This window comes from Erpetoichthys calabaricus, chromosome 9 (assembly GCF_900747795.2).
Source record: "Erpetoichthys calabaricus chromosome 9, fErpCal1.3, whole genome shotgun sequence".
Lineage (NCBI taxonomy): Eukaryota > Metazoa > Chordata > Cladistia > Polypteriformes > Polypteridae > Erpetoichthys > Erpetoichthys calabaricus.
Window position 1 is genome coordinate 118,029,369 of NC_041402.2, and position 18,050 is coordinate 118,047,418.

General features: G+C 38.9%; 1 protein-coding gene across 2 annotated transcripts in view; it reads left to right on the forward strand.

Annotated features, from left to right (window-relative positions):
* The window catches only part of LOC114658063 (protein LSM14 homolog A-like), a 94,002-nt gene that overhangs the window by 60,648 nt on the left and 15,304 nt on the right, over positions 1 to 18,050 (forward strand). The window contains exons 5-7 of one of the 2 annotated variants that reach the window (XM_028810087.2): positions 11,900 to 11,977; positions 13,257 to 13,427; positions 16,380 to 16,551. In XM_028810087.2, coding sequence (XP_028665920.1) covers positions 11,900 to 11,977; positions 13,257 to 13,427; positions 16,380 to 16,551 — 421 coding nt within the window. The remainder of the gene's footprint in view (positions 1 to 11,899; positions 11,978 to 13,256; positions 13,428 to 16,379; positions 16,552 to 18,050) is intronic. The other variant, XM_028810088.2, reaches the window with a different exon arrangement.

Consider the following 18,050-nt stretch of genomic DNA (forward strand, 5'->3'; position numbering starts at 1 on the left):
AAAAAATGTCTGGCTTTACAGCATCAGTTAATTAAATATCATACATGTGTTTTTGGTGAGTGATGATAAATGATGGTTTATTAAGGGGTTAATTTAGGTAAATAAAGTGCTGTCTGTGTTTTAGTTTAGCATTAGAAATCTAAAATGAATGTTTCTGAAAGTGTAGTTTGTGGGCCATCTGTGATACATAAGCATGAGTCAAGTGGAGCACAAGGTGGCAATCATAGTATTGGAACAAAGTGAGTTTTAGGTTGCTTGACTACATCAGTCGATTTAAAATAGTCCGTCTGCTGCCTGCAATCTGTATTATGAAAAAGAACCATGAGGAATCTGTATAAATCTAACACCACAGAGCATACCATCTGACTTTTTTGGTAACAGTGACGACTGTTTTATTAAATTTTGTTATAAGTAACCATATTGGAAGAGTTGTAGTGAGCCAACAAGATTCACAAGCTATTGGGAACTTCATTAATGTGCATGGAGGAAAATGGTATTTATGCTTCACTTTTTTTCCCCTGTACAGGCATCTGTGTTCTTTCCTGACCATCATTCTGTTTTACCATAATTATCTTAATATAGTTTACATTAGGTTTGTGTCAATTGACAAAATCATTAACAATTGAATACTTGGTTCGTAGATGTATGTTTCTTTGCAGTGAGTAAATGTGTTATAAATACCCTGTGTACAATTGGCAGTTGTATCCTGACTGTATACACACATTGCATTTACACTACAAACTTTAAATACCTCTTTATCAGACATACAAATCCAAGTACGTTTTGCCCGCAAAATGCAAATTAGCAATCTGGTAACTATCCTTGTAGTCGTTTTCAGTATAGTACGTGCGCTATTTTGTACACTTGCTTTTTTACATTTGTGACTTTTAAATTTTGAATGGTAATGAAGGTGTATTGAAGGCGCAGTCTATAGCATATTACGAGAAGTTAAGAGAGGCAGAGTATGTTCTATAATACTACAATTGTTGCAGCTCTCGCCAAAGCCACAGTGTACTGTAGACTGTCTGGATGTGTGAATGAAGTCTAATGGGGAGATAGAATTCTACCCGGAATGATCAATGACTGCGTTTGGGGTTCTGGTCTCCATATGCGTTGGATCACAGGGGTCTATATTTGCAGTATCTGCTAAGCAGAAAAGACATCAGATTTCAAAAATGTAAACTCGTCGAAAAGCAGTTAGCAGTAGTGAGGTGGTGTCTCGCCACTGGTGCTGCCTTTAACACCATAGTACAGTTTCTTTCAATTAAGCAAACCATCAATAAACCAGTGGATTTGGGAAGTGTATTGTGCTGGGGAAGTAACAGCCCCTAGTACTTGTTAATTTTATAATTTTAAAACTTCAGGCATGTCATCTCTTAATTTGCTTAAACTGAACTTAACCCATATTTTGCAATCCTAGAATTGTTCTAATTTCTCTTCTCTGGATTTTTTAATGTAACTCTGCTGTCTTTTTTTTTTTTGTAGCCTGGAGACCTGGAGTTGCATGTGTTACTTTAGGCAAGGCCTCACCTGTGTGTTAGGGAAGTTTAGCACATCCTTCTTTGACTTGTACTCTACACATCATGTTATACAACCTAACATTATTAGCCTTCTTAATGGTTTCTGTACATTAAGATGTACATAGTGACAAGTCCACTATGAGAATGAGGTTCTTAAATGTGTACTTTAACATTTCAGACCTTTTATTGTGTCCTTCTTACATGTAATACCTTACATTTATGTACATTCAGTTTCACCTGCCCAGGCCTGTATTCTGTTCATGTCCCTCTAATTGCGGATTATACATTATCTGCCATTCCACCTAGTTTGGTGGTGGTATTATCTGCAAGCTTAACCAGCTTCTTCTTTATATTTCTATCCAGATTGTTTATTGTATAAGCTTGTATTATTAAAAAGAGCAGTGGCCACAGCCGTGCCCCAAATGGAATTTGACATGGATTGATACAACCAAGAGGTATGTACAGTTGTGCTTGAAAGTTTGTGAACCCTTTAGAATTTTCTATATTTCTACATAAATATGACCTAAAACATCAGATTTTCGCTCAAGTCCTAAAAGTAGATAAACAGAAACCAGTTAAACAAATGAGACAAAAATATTATACTTGGTCATTTATTTATTAAGGAAAATGATCGAATATTACATATTTGTGAGTGGCAAAAGTATGTGAACCTCTAGGATTAGCAGTTTGAAGGTGAAATTTGAGTCAGGTATTTTCAATCAATGGGATGATAATCAAGTGTGAGTGGGCACGCTGTGTTATTTAAAGAACAGGGATCTATCAAAGTCTGCTCTTCACAACACGTTTGTGAAAGTGTATCATGGAATGAACAAAGGAGATTTCTGAGAGACCTCAGAAAAAGTTGTTGATGCTCATCAGGCTGGAAAAGGTTACAAAACCATCTCTAAAGAGTTTGGACTCCACCAATCCACAGTCGGACAGATTGTGTACAAATGGAGTACACAAATCGACTAACAAAGATCACTCCAAGAGCAAGGCGTGTAATAGTCGGCGAGGTCACAAAGGACCCCAAGGTAACTTCTAAGCAACTGAAGACCTCTCTCACATTGGCTAATGTTCATGTTCATGAGTCCACCATCAGGATAACACTGAACAACAATGGTATGTATGGCGTTGTTGCAAGGAGAAAGCCAATGCTCTCCAAAAAAGCATTGCTGCTCGTCTGCAGTTTGCTAAAGATCATGTGGACAAACCAGAAGGCTATTGGTAGAATGTTTTGTGGACGGATGAGACCAAAATAGAACTTTTTAGTTTAAATGAAAGCGTTATGTTTGGAGAAAGGAAAACACTGCATTCCAGCATAAGAACCTTATCCCATCTGTGAAACATGGTGGTGGTAGTATCATGGTTTGAGCCTGTTTTGCTGCATCTGGGCCAAGATGGCTTGCCTTCATTGATGGAACAATGAATTCTGAATTATATCAGAGAATTCTAAAGGAAAATGTCAGGACATCTATCCAGGAACTGAATCTCAAGGGAAGGTGGGTCATGCAGCAAGACAATGACCCTAAGCACACAAGTCGTTCTACCAAAGAATGGTTAAAGAACAATAAAGTTAATGTTTTGAAATGGCCAAGTCAAAGTCCTGACCTTAATCCAATCGAAATGTTGTGGAAGGACTTTGAAGCGAGCAGTTAATGTGAGGAAACCCACCAACATCCCAGAGTTGAAGCTGTTCTGTACGGAGGAATGGGCTAAAATTTCTCCAAGCCGGTGTGCGGGACTGATCAACAGTTACCGGAAATGTTTAGTTGCAGTTATTGCTGCAAAGAGGGGGTCACACCAGATACTGAAAGCAAAGGTTCACATACTTTTGCCACTCACAAATATGTAGTATTCAATCATTTTCCTTAATCGATAAATGACCAAGTATTATAATTTTGTCTCATTTGTTTAACTGGTTTCTCTTTATCTACTTCTAGGACTTGAGTGAAAATCTGATGATGTTTTAGGTCCTATTTATACAGAAATGTAGAAAATTCTAAAGGGTTCACAAACTTTCAAGCACAACTGTAAAATAATTCCAAGTTGTCCTTTATTTGATCATCTTCTGTTTAGGCAAATTTGTCATTTGTGAGGAGTTGAGATGTGTATGGTTTAGCAACAAAAATACCTATTGTGCTTTAAATTGACACTTTACAGAAAATGTTTAAAAACAATTTATTAACATTTATTCATTTAAATAATGTGACACACAGATTGTTTATGTCCATCTTTCACTGCCTTGTTTATATTTTGTACTTTTTCCAAATCCAAGAGCAGTAATAATTGATAGTTGGTGACACAAGTCTTTTTTGCTTGCATTGACAGCATTGCCCAAACTTGCATAGTCAGCATCGGGAGAGGTAGAACTTTCCCAGCTCCCCTGGGCCATTGCACTATGATTTACAAAATCAATTTTTAAAATAGCAATATTTACTTTTAAAGATAGCAAGCATGTGACTTTGCAGGTCTGTTATATCACCATATTCCTTACAATTTGAAACTTAAGATGTCTGACAGAGAAACATGGGTCAGAAAAAAGTGTGGTGTATTATACAATAGATTTAAGAAGTATTAAATTACTAACTGAGAATGGTAAACCAGATGGCATGGACGCAGGTACACGGCAATGGGACCATGAGACGTACTGCGCAGGCGCGTACAGCGCACGTCTCATAAACCACAAACGAAGTCGTATCCACCGTGCACGAAGGAGTCACGGCCCAAAAATGAAAGAGCTCAACTGACGTGGATGAGAAATGAAGCAACAATGCGCCCATAGCTAACGACTACCGACACAGCCTCACAAAAAAAAGGATTCTGCGCTGCAGCCCAGATTCAAACGGAAGAAGCTACTGCAGCCCAGATTCAAACGGAAGAAGCTACGGAGGCCCCACAGGTCCACAATGAGTGAAGGCGCAGGCGTCTCTGCCATATTGTGAGTGGCACTACTGCAGAAGGCGCAGGCGTCTCTGCCATATTGTGAGTGGCACTACTGCAGAAGGCGCAGGCGTCACCGCCATATTGTGAGTGGCACTACTGTGGAGTGAAGTTAGGAATAATGTGCTGCTTTGGATTGTACAAACCGCTGAACGCTTTACACCGAAAGCAAACACAATACATATCCACGATACAAACACGAGCCCACCTGGATAAGATCAACGAACGCAGACGCTTACAACGCGCGTCTGAAACTGCATAAGCAAACCAGGCACGGGTTCAAAACGAACGAGCTCGACTGACGGATATAAAAATACGAGCCCACCTGGATAAAATCAATGACCGCAGGCGCCTACAACGCGCGTCTGAAATGCCACAAGCAAAGCGGGCACGGCTCCAAGACGAACGACCTCGACTAATGTATTTCAGGATACCCAACGCTGGGGGTAGGCGAGCGAAGCGGGCAAGGGGCGGAGCCCCCCTTGTACAATAGATTTAAGAAGTACTAAAATCTGTAGTTAAATACATTAAAATTTGAAAAAAATGTTATTTGCCACAGCACTCATCTGCTTATGTGTCAGCTAGTGCCCACAAGAGGGAGCAGGAACCAGAATGTATGATGGTGGCCGCAGGTACATGTTCTAAGTAAACACTGAGTGTTTCTGAAAGTGATTCAGAGCAAGGTAACAGAAGATGAAGACTGATTTTTTTTCCCCTTACATTTGATGACTTCATCCAGATGAGTTAGCCCCCCCACCACCACCACCACCATCAACAAAAAAAAAACAGCACTTGAAGATGTTTACATGCAAGTCTAGTTCCTTGGAAAAATGGGACAAACAGAAAATGGTGGTCTTGCTGTAAGGAAATGTCTCCTTTTTGTTCTGTGTGTTTAAAATTTTCTGTGTAACAATGTATATATCACTTAAATTCATCAAGAACATCTTTGGATTGAAGAGTATGCAGTGCACATTTAGGACAAAAATCTGTACACACTTATGATCTATTTGTGTCACTGGCAAAATAATTTTGAAAAATGAAATCAAAAAGAAAAACTGATAGATATAAAAAATCAGAATTAACTTGCTTTTAGCTATCATGTGAACATAACCAGCTTTGTATATCCATTATGAAAATACTGATGACCACCGTACCTTTTTGGAGTTAATATTGTTGCATAGTAAATATGACGGGTGTCTAAAGAAATAATTTTACTTTTTATTTGTTGTATAACATAATGCTAATGGTTCGAGACTAGGTTTTTAAGAGAACTGGATTAGTTTGCACAACGTGAATTAGCTTTTATTACATTATTTGGTTGTTTTGAGCTTGTTACCAATGTGGCTGTTTGTTTACATCAGATCTTTTTACGCATGGACATTTTAGTTTATGTCCAGTGGGCTGACAGAATCCATACATTAATTATAGAATAGAACACTCTGACCCTACATGCAGATTACAATGCAAGTTTGCCATTTTTGATTTTTTTTTTTTTGGTTTGTAACAACCTTCCTTCTTGGTCGACATATAAATACATTTATTTTTTGGCTCATCACACTCATTTGCTTTTAAGCCAAAGTGTTCCCTAATTGCCAAAGTTGATTCCTTCTTGGCCACCAATCAGTCTATATCGCTTCTATTCTATATTAAATGAGGTACTTTCATACCTTGTTACAGTGCAACAATGAGGACACCATGTGGCCATACCAGAAATTGCACAACCGCATTGTTTGCTTGTTTGTTTTAAAATAACAATGCCTCCAAATGTGGAGATAGTTATCAATTGGCAGAGCTTAAGGAAACCGCAGATCAACCTGAGAATTTTACAATTTGTCTAACCCTAATGTACAGTAGTATATTGGTGGTAGTATATGCTCATTCTGCAGCACATGCTACAGTGGGGAATCCTCACATGCAATCCTAGCAGGCTGCGGTAGTTGCAGGTCTTTGTTCCAACTCCATTTCTTAATTTAAATCCAGTTATTATAACTGAAGCAGTTATTACCCGGGCAACATTTTTGTGATTGCCAAAGAAGTTAAGTCAAATGTTGCTAACCCTTGTTTGCTGCTTTTTGTTTGAAACAATTGCATTCACTGTTTTTAATTTATTGTTCACTTAACGAGCTGCTGAGTAACAATGAGGTGCAAGTGACAAAGAAACTAGCAGTTCATCAGTAAACTTAGTGGTTCTCAATTTCAATCTAGGGGCCCCAACTGTTTTTGTCAAACCCCTACATTAATTAAACAAGCTGTTATATCCCAGTTTCTTTAGTTTGGTGTCAATTCATTTATTATAAAAGTTTTTTTAGTTTAGTAGTCATTTTGTTTACTTGGTTGATACTTTTTTTTTTTTTATTATTGTTGGCCCTTCAACATTTTCATGACCATATTCATCATGCTTTTCATTCTTAATATATATATATTTTTTTTGTTCTTTATTTTGCCTTATGCAGTTTCTTGTATTAGGAATTTGTTAGTTTTCGCATACCCCTTGGGGTCGGAGCACAGGTTCAGCCATTGTACAGCGCCCCTGGAGCAATTACAAGTTAAGGGTCTTGCTCAAGGGCCCAGCAGAGTCTCTTTTGGCAGTGATAGGGATTTGAACCGGCAACCTTCTGGATACCTTATATTTATGCTGTTATTTACTAATGAAAGAAGTAGGTATAAGAAGCTGTGGCTTTTTAGTTCATTTGCCTTGGTTTCTCCTCTGCTTCTCATTAATTGGCATTGTTTGCTTGCAGTAAATTAAGCAATCCCCACTGACAAAAGGTGAATTAATAGGATAACGACAAACGATTTAAGCATGCAGAAATCTTTGCATTTTTGCAGTATTTCCTAGAAATGTACATTTCACACTACTGCAGTTACTTAATAAAATAGCAGTAAATTAGCAGTAAAATGATTCACTAATTGTGAAACTGGTCAGAACAAACACTTGTAATGTGGCCCAAAAACTGATCTAACTAGGTATCATTTACAACTTTGTGTGCTCATTAACTTTTTGATTTTTTTTTTTTAAACATTTGAAAAGAAATTTGAAACATCGACTGACAATTACAAATCTTCTGTTTCACATATCATTTGAATGTTGTTTTCAGAAAACAAGTCTACAATGTAAGAATAAAATTGAACAACTTCTGTGAAAGTTTATACTGCATTTTTTCAAACTTGTTCTTTAATATTTAATTTGTTTAATAATAGTGCTACACCCTCTTGCGTGAAGTATATCTATGTTATGTTATTCTTTCTTGACAAAAACTCCGTACCTTTTAGAATCAACAGAGTGTAATCCATGAATCAGGAGTACATATCAGCAAAGCATCTTCTGATTGTAGACTGTTAATCTTCTTTTTCTTCTTCTTTCGGCTGTTCCCATTAGGGGTTGCCACAGAGGATCAACTTCTTCCATATCTTTCTGTCCTCTACATCTTGCTGTGTTACACCCATCACCTGCATGTCCTCTCTCACCACATCCATAAACCTTCGCTTAGGCCTTCATCTTTTCCTCTTCCCTGGCAGCTCTATCCTTAGCATCCTTCTCCCAATATACCCAGCATCTCTCCTCTGCACATGTCGAAACCAACGCAATCTCGCCTCTCTGACTTTGTCTCCCAACTGTCCAACTGGAGCTGACCCTCTAATGTACTCATTTCTAATCCTATCCATCCTCGTCTCACGCAGTGCAGATCTTGGCATCTTTAACTCTGCCACCTCCAGCTCTGTCTCCTGCTTTCTTGTCAGTGCCACCATCTCCAACCCATATAGCATAGCTGGTCTCACTATCGTCCTATAGACCTTCCCTTTCACTCTTGCTGATATCCGTCTGTCACAAATTACTCCTGACACTCTTCTCCACCCATTCCACCCTGCCTGCACTCTTTTTCACCTCTCTTCCACAATCCCCATTACTCTGTACTGTTGATCCCAAGTATTTTAAACTCATCCACCCTCACCAATTCTACTCCCTGCATTCTCACCATTCCACTGACCTCCCTCTCATTTACACACACGTATTTTGTCTTGTTCCTACTGACCTTCATTCCTCTCCTCTCTAGAGCATATCTCCACCTCTCCATGGTCTCCTCAACCTGCTCCCTACTATCGCTACAGATCACAATGTCATCAGCAAACAGCATAGTCCACGGGAACTCCTGTCTAATCTCGCCTGTCAACCTGTCCATCACCATTGCAAATAAGAAAGGGCTCAGAGCCGATCCCTGATGTAATCCCATCTCCAACTTGAATGCATCCGTCACTCCTACCGCAGACCTCACCACTGTCATGCTTCCCTCGTACATATCCTGTACAACTCTTACATACTTCTCTGCCACACCCGACTTCCTCATACAATACCACAGCTCCTCTCGAGGCACCCTGTCATATGCTTTCTCCAGGTCCACAAAGACGCAATGCAACTCCTTCTGGCCTTCTCTAAACTTCTCCATCAACATCCTCAGAGCAAACATTGCATCTGTGGTGCTCTTTCTTGGCATGAAACCATACTGCTGCTCACTAATCAAAACTCCGTCCCTACCTCTCCCTCCATGATGCTGAAAAGCTGGTTCATGCCTTTGTCTCATCCAGGCTGGACTATTGTAATGCACTCCTCATCGGGATACCCAACAAAAGCCTTCAAAAGCTACAACAAATGCAAAATAATGCTGCAAGAATCCTAATGAGGATGCGGAAATATGAACACATTTCACAAATCCTTCGATCACTTCATTGGCTCCCTGTCCATCTCCGTATCGAATACAAACTGTTTACTCACCAGTGTATCCAGAGAAATGCTCCACAATATCTTAAAGAACTCCTTTTATTACAATCCACTACAAGAAACCTCCATTTTACAAATACCTACTGCCTTCGCCCCCCTGTGACCAAACTTCATACAATGGGAGACCGAGCCTTTGCAGCCGTTGCTCCACGGCTCTGGAATGCCCTACCAGAGAGCCTAAGAACACAGCAGATTGTGGGCTGTTTTAAAAAAACAGCTAAAGAGTTTTCTATTTAGGAAAGCTTATTAACAAGAATGCCATAATTATTGTTGTTTTATCTCTGTTTTTATCTTGCCTTGCCTTTGTTTAAACTTATTTTGCACTTTGAGATTTATTGCTAATGTAAAGTGCCCCTATAAATAAAATGCATTATTAATATTATAATCATCACATCACTTCTTAACCTAGCTTCCACTACTCTTTCCCATAACTTCATGCTGTGGCTCATCAATTTTATTCCCCTGTAGTTACTGCAGTCCTGCACATCCCCCTTATTCTTAAATATCGGCACCAGTACACTTGTTCTCCACTCCTCAGGCATCCTCTCACTTCCCAAGATTCCATTAAACAATCTGGTTAAAAACTTCACTGCCATCTCTCCTAAACACCTCCATGCTTCCATAGGTATGTCATGTGGACCAACAGCCTTTCCATTTTTCATCCTCTTCATAGCTGTCCTTACTTCCTCCTTGCTAATCCATTGCTCTTCCTGATTCACTATCTCCACATCATCCAACCTCTTCTCTCTCTTGTTCTCTTCATTCATCAGCCTCTCAAAGTACTCTTTCCATCTGCTCAACACACACTCCTCTCTTGTGAGTACGTTTCCATCTTTATCCTTTATCACCCTAACCGGCTGCACATCTTTCCCAGCTCGGTCCCTCTGTCTAGCCAATCGGTACAGGTCCTTTTCTCCCTCCTTAGTGTCCAACCTCTCATACAACTCATCATATGCCTTTTCTTTAGCCTTTGCCACCTCTCTATTTACCTTGTGCCTTATCTCCTTCTACTCTTATCTACTTTCTGCATCTCACTGACTATCACTCTTCTTCTTTGCCATCTTCTTCCTCTGTATACTCTCCTGTATTTCCTCATTCCACCACCAGGTTTCCTTTTCCTCCTTACTCTTTCCAGATGTCACGCCACGCACCCTTCTTGCTGTCACCCTTACTACATCTGCTGTAGTTTCCCAGCTATCTGGTAACTCTTCAGTGCCACCCAGTGCCTGTCTTACCTTCTCCCTAAACTCAGCCTTGCAGTCTTCCTTTTTCAACTTCCACCGTTTGATCCTTGGCTCTACCCTCACTGTCTTTCTCTTCTTGATCTCCAACGTCATCCTACAGACCTCCATCCTATGCTGCTTAACTACACTTTCCCCTGCCACCACGTTGCAGTCTTCAATCTCCTTCAGATCAACTCTTCTGCATAGGATGTAATCTACCTATGTGCATCTTCCTCCACTCTTGTACATTACCCTATGTTCCTCCTTCTTAAAATACGTATTCACCACAGCCATGTCCATCCTTTTGGCAAAATCCACTATCCTCTGACCTTCATTCCTCTCTTTGACACCATACCCATCGCCTCCTCGTCTCCTTTACCAACATGCCCATTGAAATCCTCTCCAATCACCACTTTCTGTCCCTTGGGTACACTGTTCATCACTTCATCCAACTCACTCCAAAAATCTTCTTTCTCACCCATTGCACACCCAACATGCGGTGCATATACACTAACAATATTCATCATCATACCTCCAATTTCCAGCTTCATAATCATTACTCTGCCTGACACTCTTTTCACCTCCAAAACACTCTTGACATACTGTTCCTTCAGAATAACTCCTACCCCATTTCTCCTCCCATCCACACCATGATAGAACAATTCCAATCCACCTGGCCTTACTTACTCCCCTTCCATTTAGTCTGTTGCATGCACAATATATCAACCTTCCTTATCTCCATCATATCTGCTAACTCTATCCGCTTACCAGTCATACTGCCAACATTCAAAGTTCCTACCCTCAGTTCCACTCTTTACTTTCCTCCTCTCCTCCTGCCTCCGAACACGTCATACCCCCCTCTTCTTCTCCTCCATGTTCTTCGGCCAACAGTAGCCCAATTTCCGCCAGCACCCTGTTGGCTAACAGTACTGGTGGCGGTCATTGTTAACCTGGGGCTCAACTGATCCAGTATGGAAATTTAGCAAAGTTTTACAACGGATGCCCTTCCTGACGTTACCCTCCCCATTTATGTGGGCTTGGGACCGGCACGAAGAAACACACTGGCTTTTGCATCCACTGTGGCTGGGTTTTGTAGACTGTTAAAATATAAGAAAAAAGTGTAAAGAAACTATTTTTAGGGGTGCAACATAATCTCTTGGTACAACTGCTCTTTGTAATCAGTTTCATAATATTATTCAAGAAATTTGCCTGCATTTCTTTATAAGTTCAGGTGCTGTTTTTATTCAGGTTTTCACACTCCAACTGCCAGATGTTCAGCAGCCATTTTCTGGTTCACAAAATGATTGTCATACTTTTAAAATGTGTGTTTGTTAAAAATTGAATATAAAACAAATGTCATATACTGTATAAATGCACTTTTTTGGGGGCTGCTTCTAAGAAAATTTTAACACATTTTTATTCTTATGTTCTTGTAGCTGAGACCCAGAAGCTGGGAAAATCTGAAACGGAACCAGTCAGGAATGAAAATCGTGAGTCAAGCAAACGTCAGTCAGGTATTTTATATGAAAAAGAAAATCAATTTATTGCTTTTGATTGATTGATTTAAATATTAAAGTAAATTTCCAAGTTGTAAGTTGAATCGGAATGTAAATGCTTAATGTATATTGTACTTTTTCAAAGCAGTGAGTTCTGTTCAGTTTGACAAACATGAATTTAAAGGATTGATCATTATATTGCAATAGGTTATTTTTTTGTTTTAAATTTTAGTTTACAAGTGTCTTTTTAAATACCTTGTTTGAGGTTTGTTTTTTTTTAATCAGGATTGTTTATACATCACAGGCAGGGCTCATAGATGGTACTATTCATATACACTATATGGAGCATGTTGTGTTATCAGAGGATTAGTTTTCAGTGTGAAATTGTAGGACATCCCCGTCAAACTGAAGTTTTGCCTTTATCAATTGTCTGATCATTTGACAAGAAAAAGTAAAAAAAAAAAAATCATATGTAGTGCCATTCACAGAGTCATGAGGTTGCTGGAAAGGGGGGTGCAGCACTCCCGATATCTATTCGAAAGGACGAAGGTCCAAGTCTTTAGAGACCTGGTGCTACCTGTTTTGCTATATTGTTGTGAGACATGGACGCTGTCCAGTGACCTGAGACAAAGACTGGACTCCTTTGGTACTATGTCTCTCCGGAAAATCCTTGGGTACTGTTGGTTTGACTTTGTGTCGAATGAGCTGTTGCTCATGGAGTCCCGAATGAGGCACATTACCTGCATTGTGAGGGAGCGTCAGTTACGGCACTATGGCCATGTGGCGTTTTTCAGCTCGTAAGATCCTTATTGTTGGGGACCCGAGTGGCTGGACCAGGTCAAGGGGTCGCCCACATAACACCTGGCTGCAGCAGATGGAGGGGCATTTCTGGAGGGTGGGACTGGACCACGTGTCTGCCTGGGGGGTTGCTATCTGGGATCCCGAGTTGTTTTGTCGTGTAGTGGGTGCTGTAATGCCACTCACTGTAGCAGTGCATGCTCCCCAAATGGACTGGACTTGACTTCCAATTCACTTGTTTTTATTGGCTGGGAATGTAAATATGCAAAAACAGATTATCAGTTTAAATGCTTATGTTATTATTTTCCTTATTCTAAGTAGCACTGCAAATGTTATTTTTTACCATGCCTTTTTAAAATGGTATTTACTTTAATGTGTTTGCTTTTTTATTTTTTTTCACAATTATGAAAATCTGGCATTCTTGCTATTTTTTGTTAATTTGCATACCCATTTATGTCCATCTTTAAAAATTCTTATGTTTATTTGAATTTTAAACTAGGTCCCAATGCAGCTAGACGTGGACGTGGTGGGCACCGCGGAAGAGGTAGATTTGGTGTTCGAAGAGATGGTCCAATGAAGTTTGAGAAAGACTTTGATTTTGAAAGTGCTAATGCCCAGTTCAACAAAGAAGAAATTGACAGAGAGTTCCAGAGTAAATTAAAGCTGAAAGGTGCCTAACTGATTTTGTTCCTTTTATTCCTTAACAAATAACTCCATGTACAGTGTGAGGTCTATTTCAGTAAAATTTATTGATGATTTACAATTTTAAGTAATAAAAAGCTACATATATTGCTGTACTTGTTTACACTTGAATTGCCTTTTACAGTGGTGTGAAAAACTATTTGCCCCCTTCCTGATTTCTTATTCTTTTGCATGTTTGTCACACAAAATGTTTCTGATCATCGAACACATTTAACCATTAGTCAAATATAACACAAGTAAACACAAAATGCAGTTTTTAAATGATGGTTTTTATTATTTAGGGAGAAAAAAAATCCAAACCTACATGGCCCTGTGTGAAAAAATAATTGCCCCCTTGTTAAAAAATAACCTAACTGTGGTGTATCACACCTGAGTTCAATTTCCGTAGCCACCCCCAGGCCTGATTACTGCCACACCTGTTTCAATCAAGAAATCACTTAAATAGGAGCTGCCTGACACAGAGAAGTAGACCAAAAGCACCTCAAAAGCTAGACATCATGCCAAGATCCAAAGAAATTCAGGAACAAATGAGAACAGAAGTAATTGAGATCTATCAGTCTGGTAAAGGTTATAAAGCCATTTCTAAAGCTTTGGGACTCCAGCGAACCACAGTGAGAGCCATTATCCACAAATGGCAAAAACATGGAACAGTGGTGAACCTTCCCAGGAGTGGCCGGCCGACCAAAATTACCCCAAGAGCGCAGAGACGACTCATCCGAGAAGTCACAAAAGACCCCAGGACAACGTCTAAAGAACTGCAGGCCTCACTTGCCTCAATTAAGGTCAGTGTTCACGACTCCACCATAAGAAAGAGACTGGGCAAAAACGGCCTGCATGGCAGATTTCCAAGACTCAAACCACTGTTAAGCAAAAAGAACATTAGGGCTCGTCTGAATTTTGCTAAGAAACATCTCAATGATTGCCAAGACTTTTGGGAAAATACCTTGTGGACTGATGAGACAAAAGTTGAACTTTTTGGAAGGCAAATGTCCCGTTACATCTGGCGTAAAAGGAACACAGCATTTCAGAAAAAGAACATCATACCAACAGTAAAATATGGTGGTGGTAGTGTGATGGTCTGGGGTTGTTTTGCTGCTTCAGGACCTGGAAGGCTTGCTGTGATAGATGGAACCATGAATTCTACTGTCTACCAAAAAATCCTGAAGGAGAATGTCCGGCCATCTGTTTGTCAACTCAAGCTGAAGCGATCTTGGGTGCTGCAACAGGACAATGACCCAAAACACACCAGCAAATCCACCTCTGAATGGCTGAAGAAAAACAAAATGAAGACTTTGGAGTGGCCTAGTCAAAGTCCTGACCTGAATCCAATTGAGATGCTATGGCATGACCTTAAAAAGGTGGTTCATGCTAGAAAACCCTCAAATAAAGCTGAATTACAACAATTTTGCAAAGATGAGTGGGCCAAAATTCCTCCAGAGCGCTGTAAAAGACTCATTGCAAGTTATCGCAAATGCTTGATTGCAGTTATTGCTGCTAAGGGTGGCCCAACCAGTTATTAGGTTCAGGGGGCAATTACTTTTTCACACAGGGCCATGTAGGTTTGGATTTTTTTTTCTCCCTAAATAATAAAAACCACCATTTACAAACTGCATTTTGTGTTTACTTGTGTTATATTTGACTAATGGTTAAATGTGTTTGATGATCAGAAACATTTTGTGTGACAAACATGCAAAAGAATAAGAAATCAGGAAGAGGGCAAATAGTTTTTCACACCACTGTATATGGTATAATGGTAAGATAAAAGACCCAATGAGCTGCTTCATTCAATATTAACAGTATTTTTCAAACACTGTGGTATATGTTAAGGCAGTCATACAAATGCTAAAATGACCCCAATGACAGATTTTAGTGAGAAAAAAAATGTGTAATTATTTTTAAAAATAGCCCAGTAAATTATTGCTCTTGCTAGTAGTACACATGAGGTGTCTATGAGCAATACTGTAGATTTTTTTGAAGTCTCTCTCTCTCTCTATGCTGTGTTATGCTATTACCCACCACAATCTTTTTTTCTTTAAGTTTTTTAGTCATTTTTCCCTATTTAATTTGTGTAAGTTAAATCTCTAATTTTTTGGACGGTAAAACTTTGTCATATGTACTTTTAAGCAGTAATGCATTTATGTGTCTGTGTAGCTAATATTAATATTGTACATTAATTCTTTAAAACACTTCATTTTTTGTTTTTTGTAAGGTGAAACTATATTGAATGATATTTGACTTGATTTTGATTAAAATTTCTTGATAACAAAATTTAAATATTTAGGTGGAAGGTAGGTGTAAATCATGCTAAGTTGCATTAAAATCAAATGTGTTAATGCAAAGGTAATTTGTTGAATTATACCTGATAAGTATTTAATGTGTTTAACTACATGTCACATTTTAGTGTGAAAAAGCAGCTGACAAGAACTTGTCATTTCAGCAACAAGCAGTGACTGAATTTCTTGTGAAGGAAAAATCCCATTTGCCAACATTCACACAGCTTTATCATGCATTTAAAAATTCCTGCATAGATTCTAGCAGTATCAGATAAAGGGTAAAAACAGTAAAGATGAAAAACAATGTCATAAGACAATAGGGCACTATGCTGTCTAGCCATGTATGCAGAGGATGAATTTTGATCTACCAGAAAGGGAGTAAATTGTAGTATATATAGACTTGTTCAACATGTTTTCAATTTTCTGTTAATTTTACAAATGAGTAAGTTTGTCCATTTCTGTTAATGTGATCTTTACATAAATGTATAAAATGCAGTATTTTTGCATTTCTTTCATACTCCGTGTGACAATATCCCAGTCCATTATAAACCTCATCTCTCATTTGCTCATCTATTGTAAAACGTATGATCATGACAAGCTGATATCTATTGCTATTGTATCTGATGTCCTTTTTTTTTTTTAATTAGATGACAAACCTGAGAAAGCAGATAAGGCAGTGAATGGTGAAGATAAAGGAGATTCTGGAGTTGAAACACAGAACAGTGAAGGAAATGCTGATGAAGATGACCCACTTGGACCTAACTGTTACTATGATAAATCAAAATCCTTTTTTGACAACATCTCATGTGATGATGCAAGGTAAGCTTGTTAATGTTGTTCTGTACACATTCATTATCAGTTTTCTTTCCCCTTACTGTTTTAGGAAATTAACCTTTTTTTCTCCATGTTTTTTTTTTTTTTTAAATCTCTTTAAATGTTCTTCACTCTTGAACCCAAGTTGCTTCTGTTGTTTTATATATTTATTTTAATGCATAATACTGAGCTTAAGGTTCACACCTTGGTCATGTGGCATTATTTGTGAGCTCTGAAAAAGTACTTTTGAGGAGCCAAGTTTTGGTTTACTTTCCTTATAGACATTGAGAGTCTGGAGTGTGTAGCTTGCCACCATCTAAGCGTTGGTACAGTTGTTAAAGCAATATTTCATCAAAAATCAGTAAATGTGTCTGAAGATCCTATTTGTCTTATTTTGTGTGTGCATAATATATTCATTACTGTAAATGATACTAGAAAGACTTGAGTACCACTATATTTAAATGTTCTTGGCAATTATATTTAAAACCAAGAAGTCTCTGTCACATAGTACTTTTATTATATAGGCACTTCATAGCATTGGTATTGGTTTAAATACCCTTCTCTCAGCCCCATTCACAAATCCTCCCTTTTTCAATTAACTCTTTCAGGGCGGGTGTCAACTTATGTCGATACATAGGGATGAGGCGAATGGCGACATCCAGGGGTAGAGGGCTGTAATCAGCTGACAAAACTCACTGTTATGTTATGGTTTGTCTCTGATTGCTAGGAGTTTGCAGCAAGTGTTACACTGGTGCCACTGTTTCAGATGTCTGTTGCTGCATGTTGTGACCGATGGCAGTGCGAAGATGGATGATTAAAGACAGCCAACGACACCTATGTGAAGATGGCTTCTGCTAGCTGCACAAAGACTGCTGATTGAAGATGGCTGTTAGAAGATGTCCTCCGCTGAATGCCTTCGCCCGGCCGCTGGCTCCTGCCAGCCGCTACAGCGGTTATTGTATGCAGGAACAGACACCTGAAACACTGGCACCAGTGTACCACATACCGTAAGCTGAGTAATGCCCCAATGCACACCATTGGCTGCTTCTAACATTACCATACCTTGCAGGACTATGCTGTGTAATAGGAATGTGAATTCAGAGGCTCATGGAACATAAAACACAGACATTTGCCATAAATAAATATTTAGTTTTTTGTGTGAAAGCATTATTTTGTATGCTTTTCCTTCAGCCAAAACTGAAAATAATAATAATTAGCCCTTAAAGAGTTAAACCCCGGACAGTCAGAACAGCTGCTGAATGAGCTTGCACACAGTCACAGCACAAATACTGTGGAGGGGACAAGCAGCTGAGAAGGTAATTGGGCAGCAAAGAAGGGAAAAATCTTAAACATGCATTGCAAACTAGCTATGCATTTTAACTATCGAAGACGCATTTCAACAAGAGCCACACTGCCAACTAAATCTATATTTTTCTTAGGTTACCACATTTTTTTTTTTCTTTTCTTTTTTTTCTTTCAAAGCTCACAATTTTTTTCACCGCACT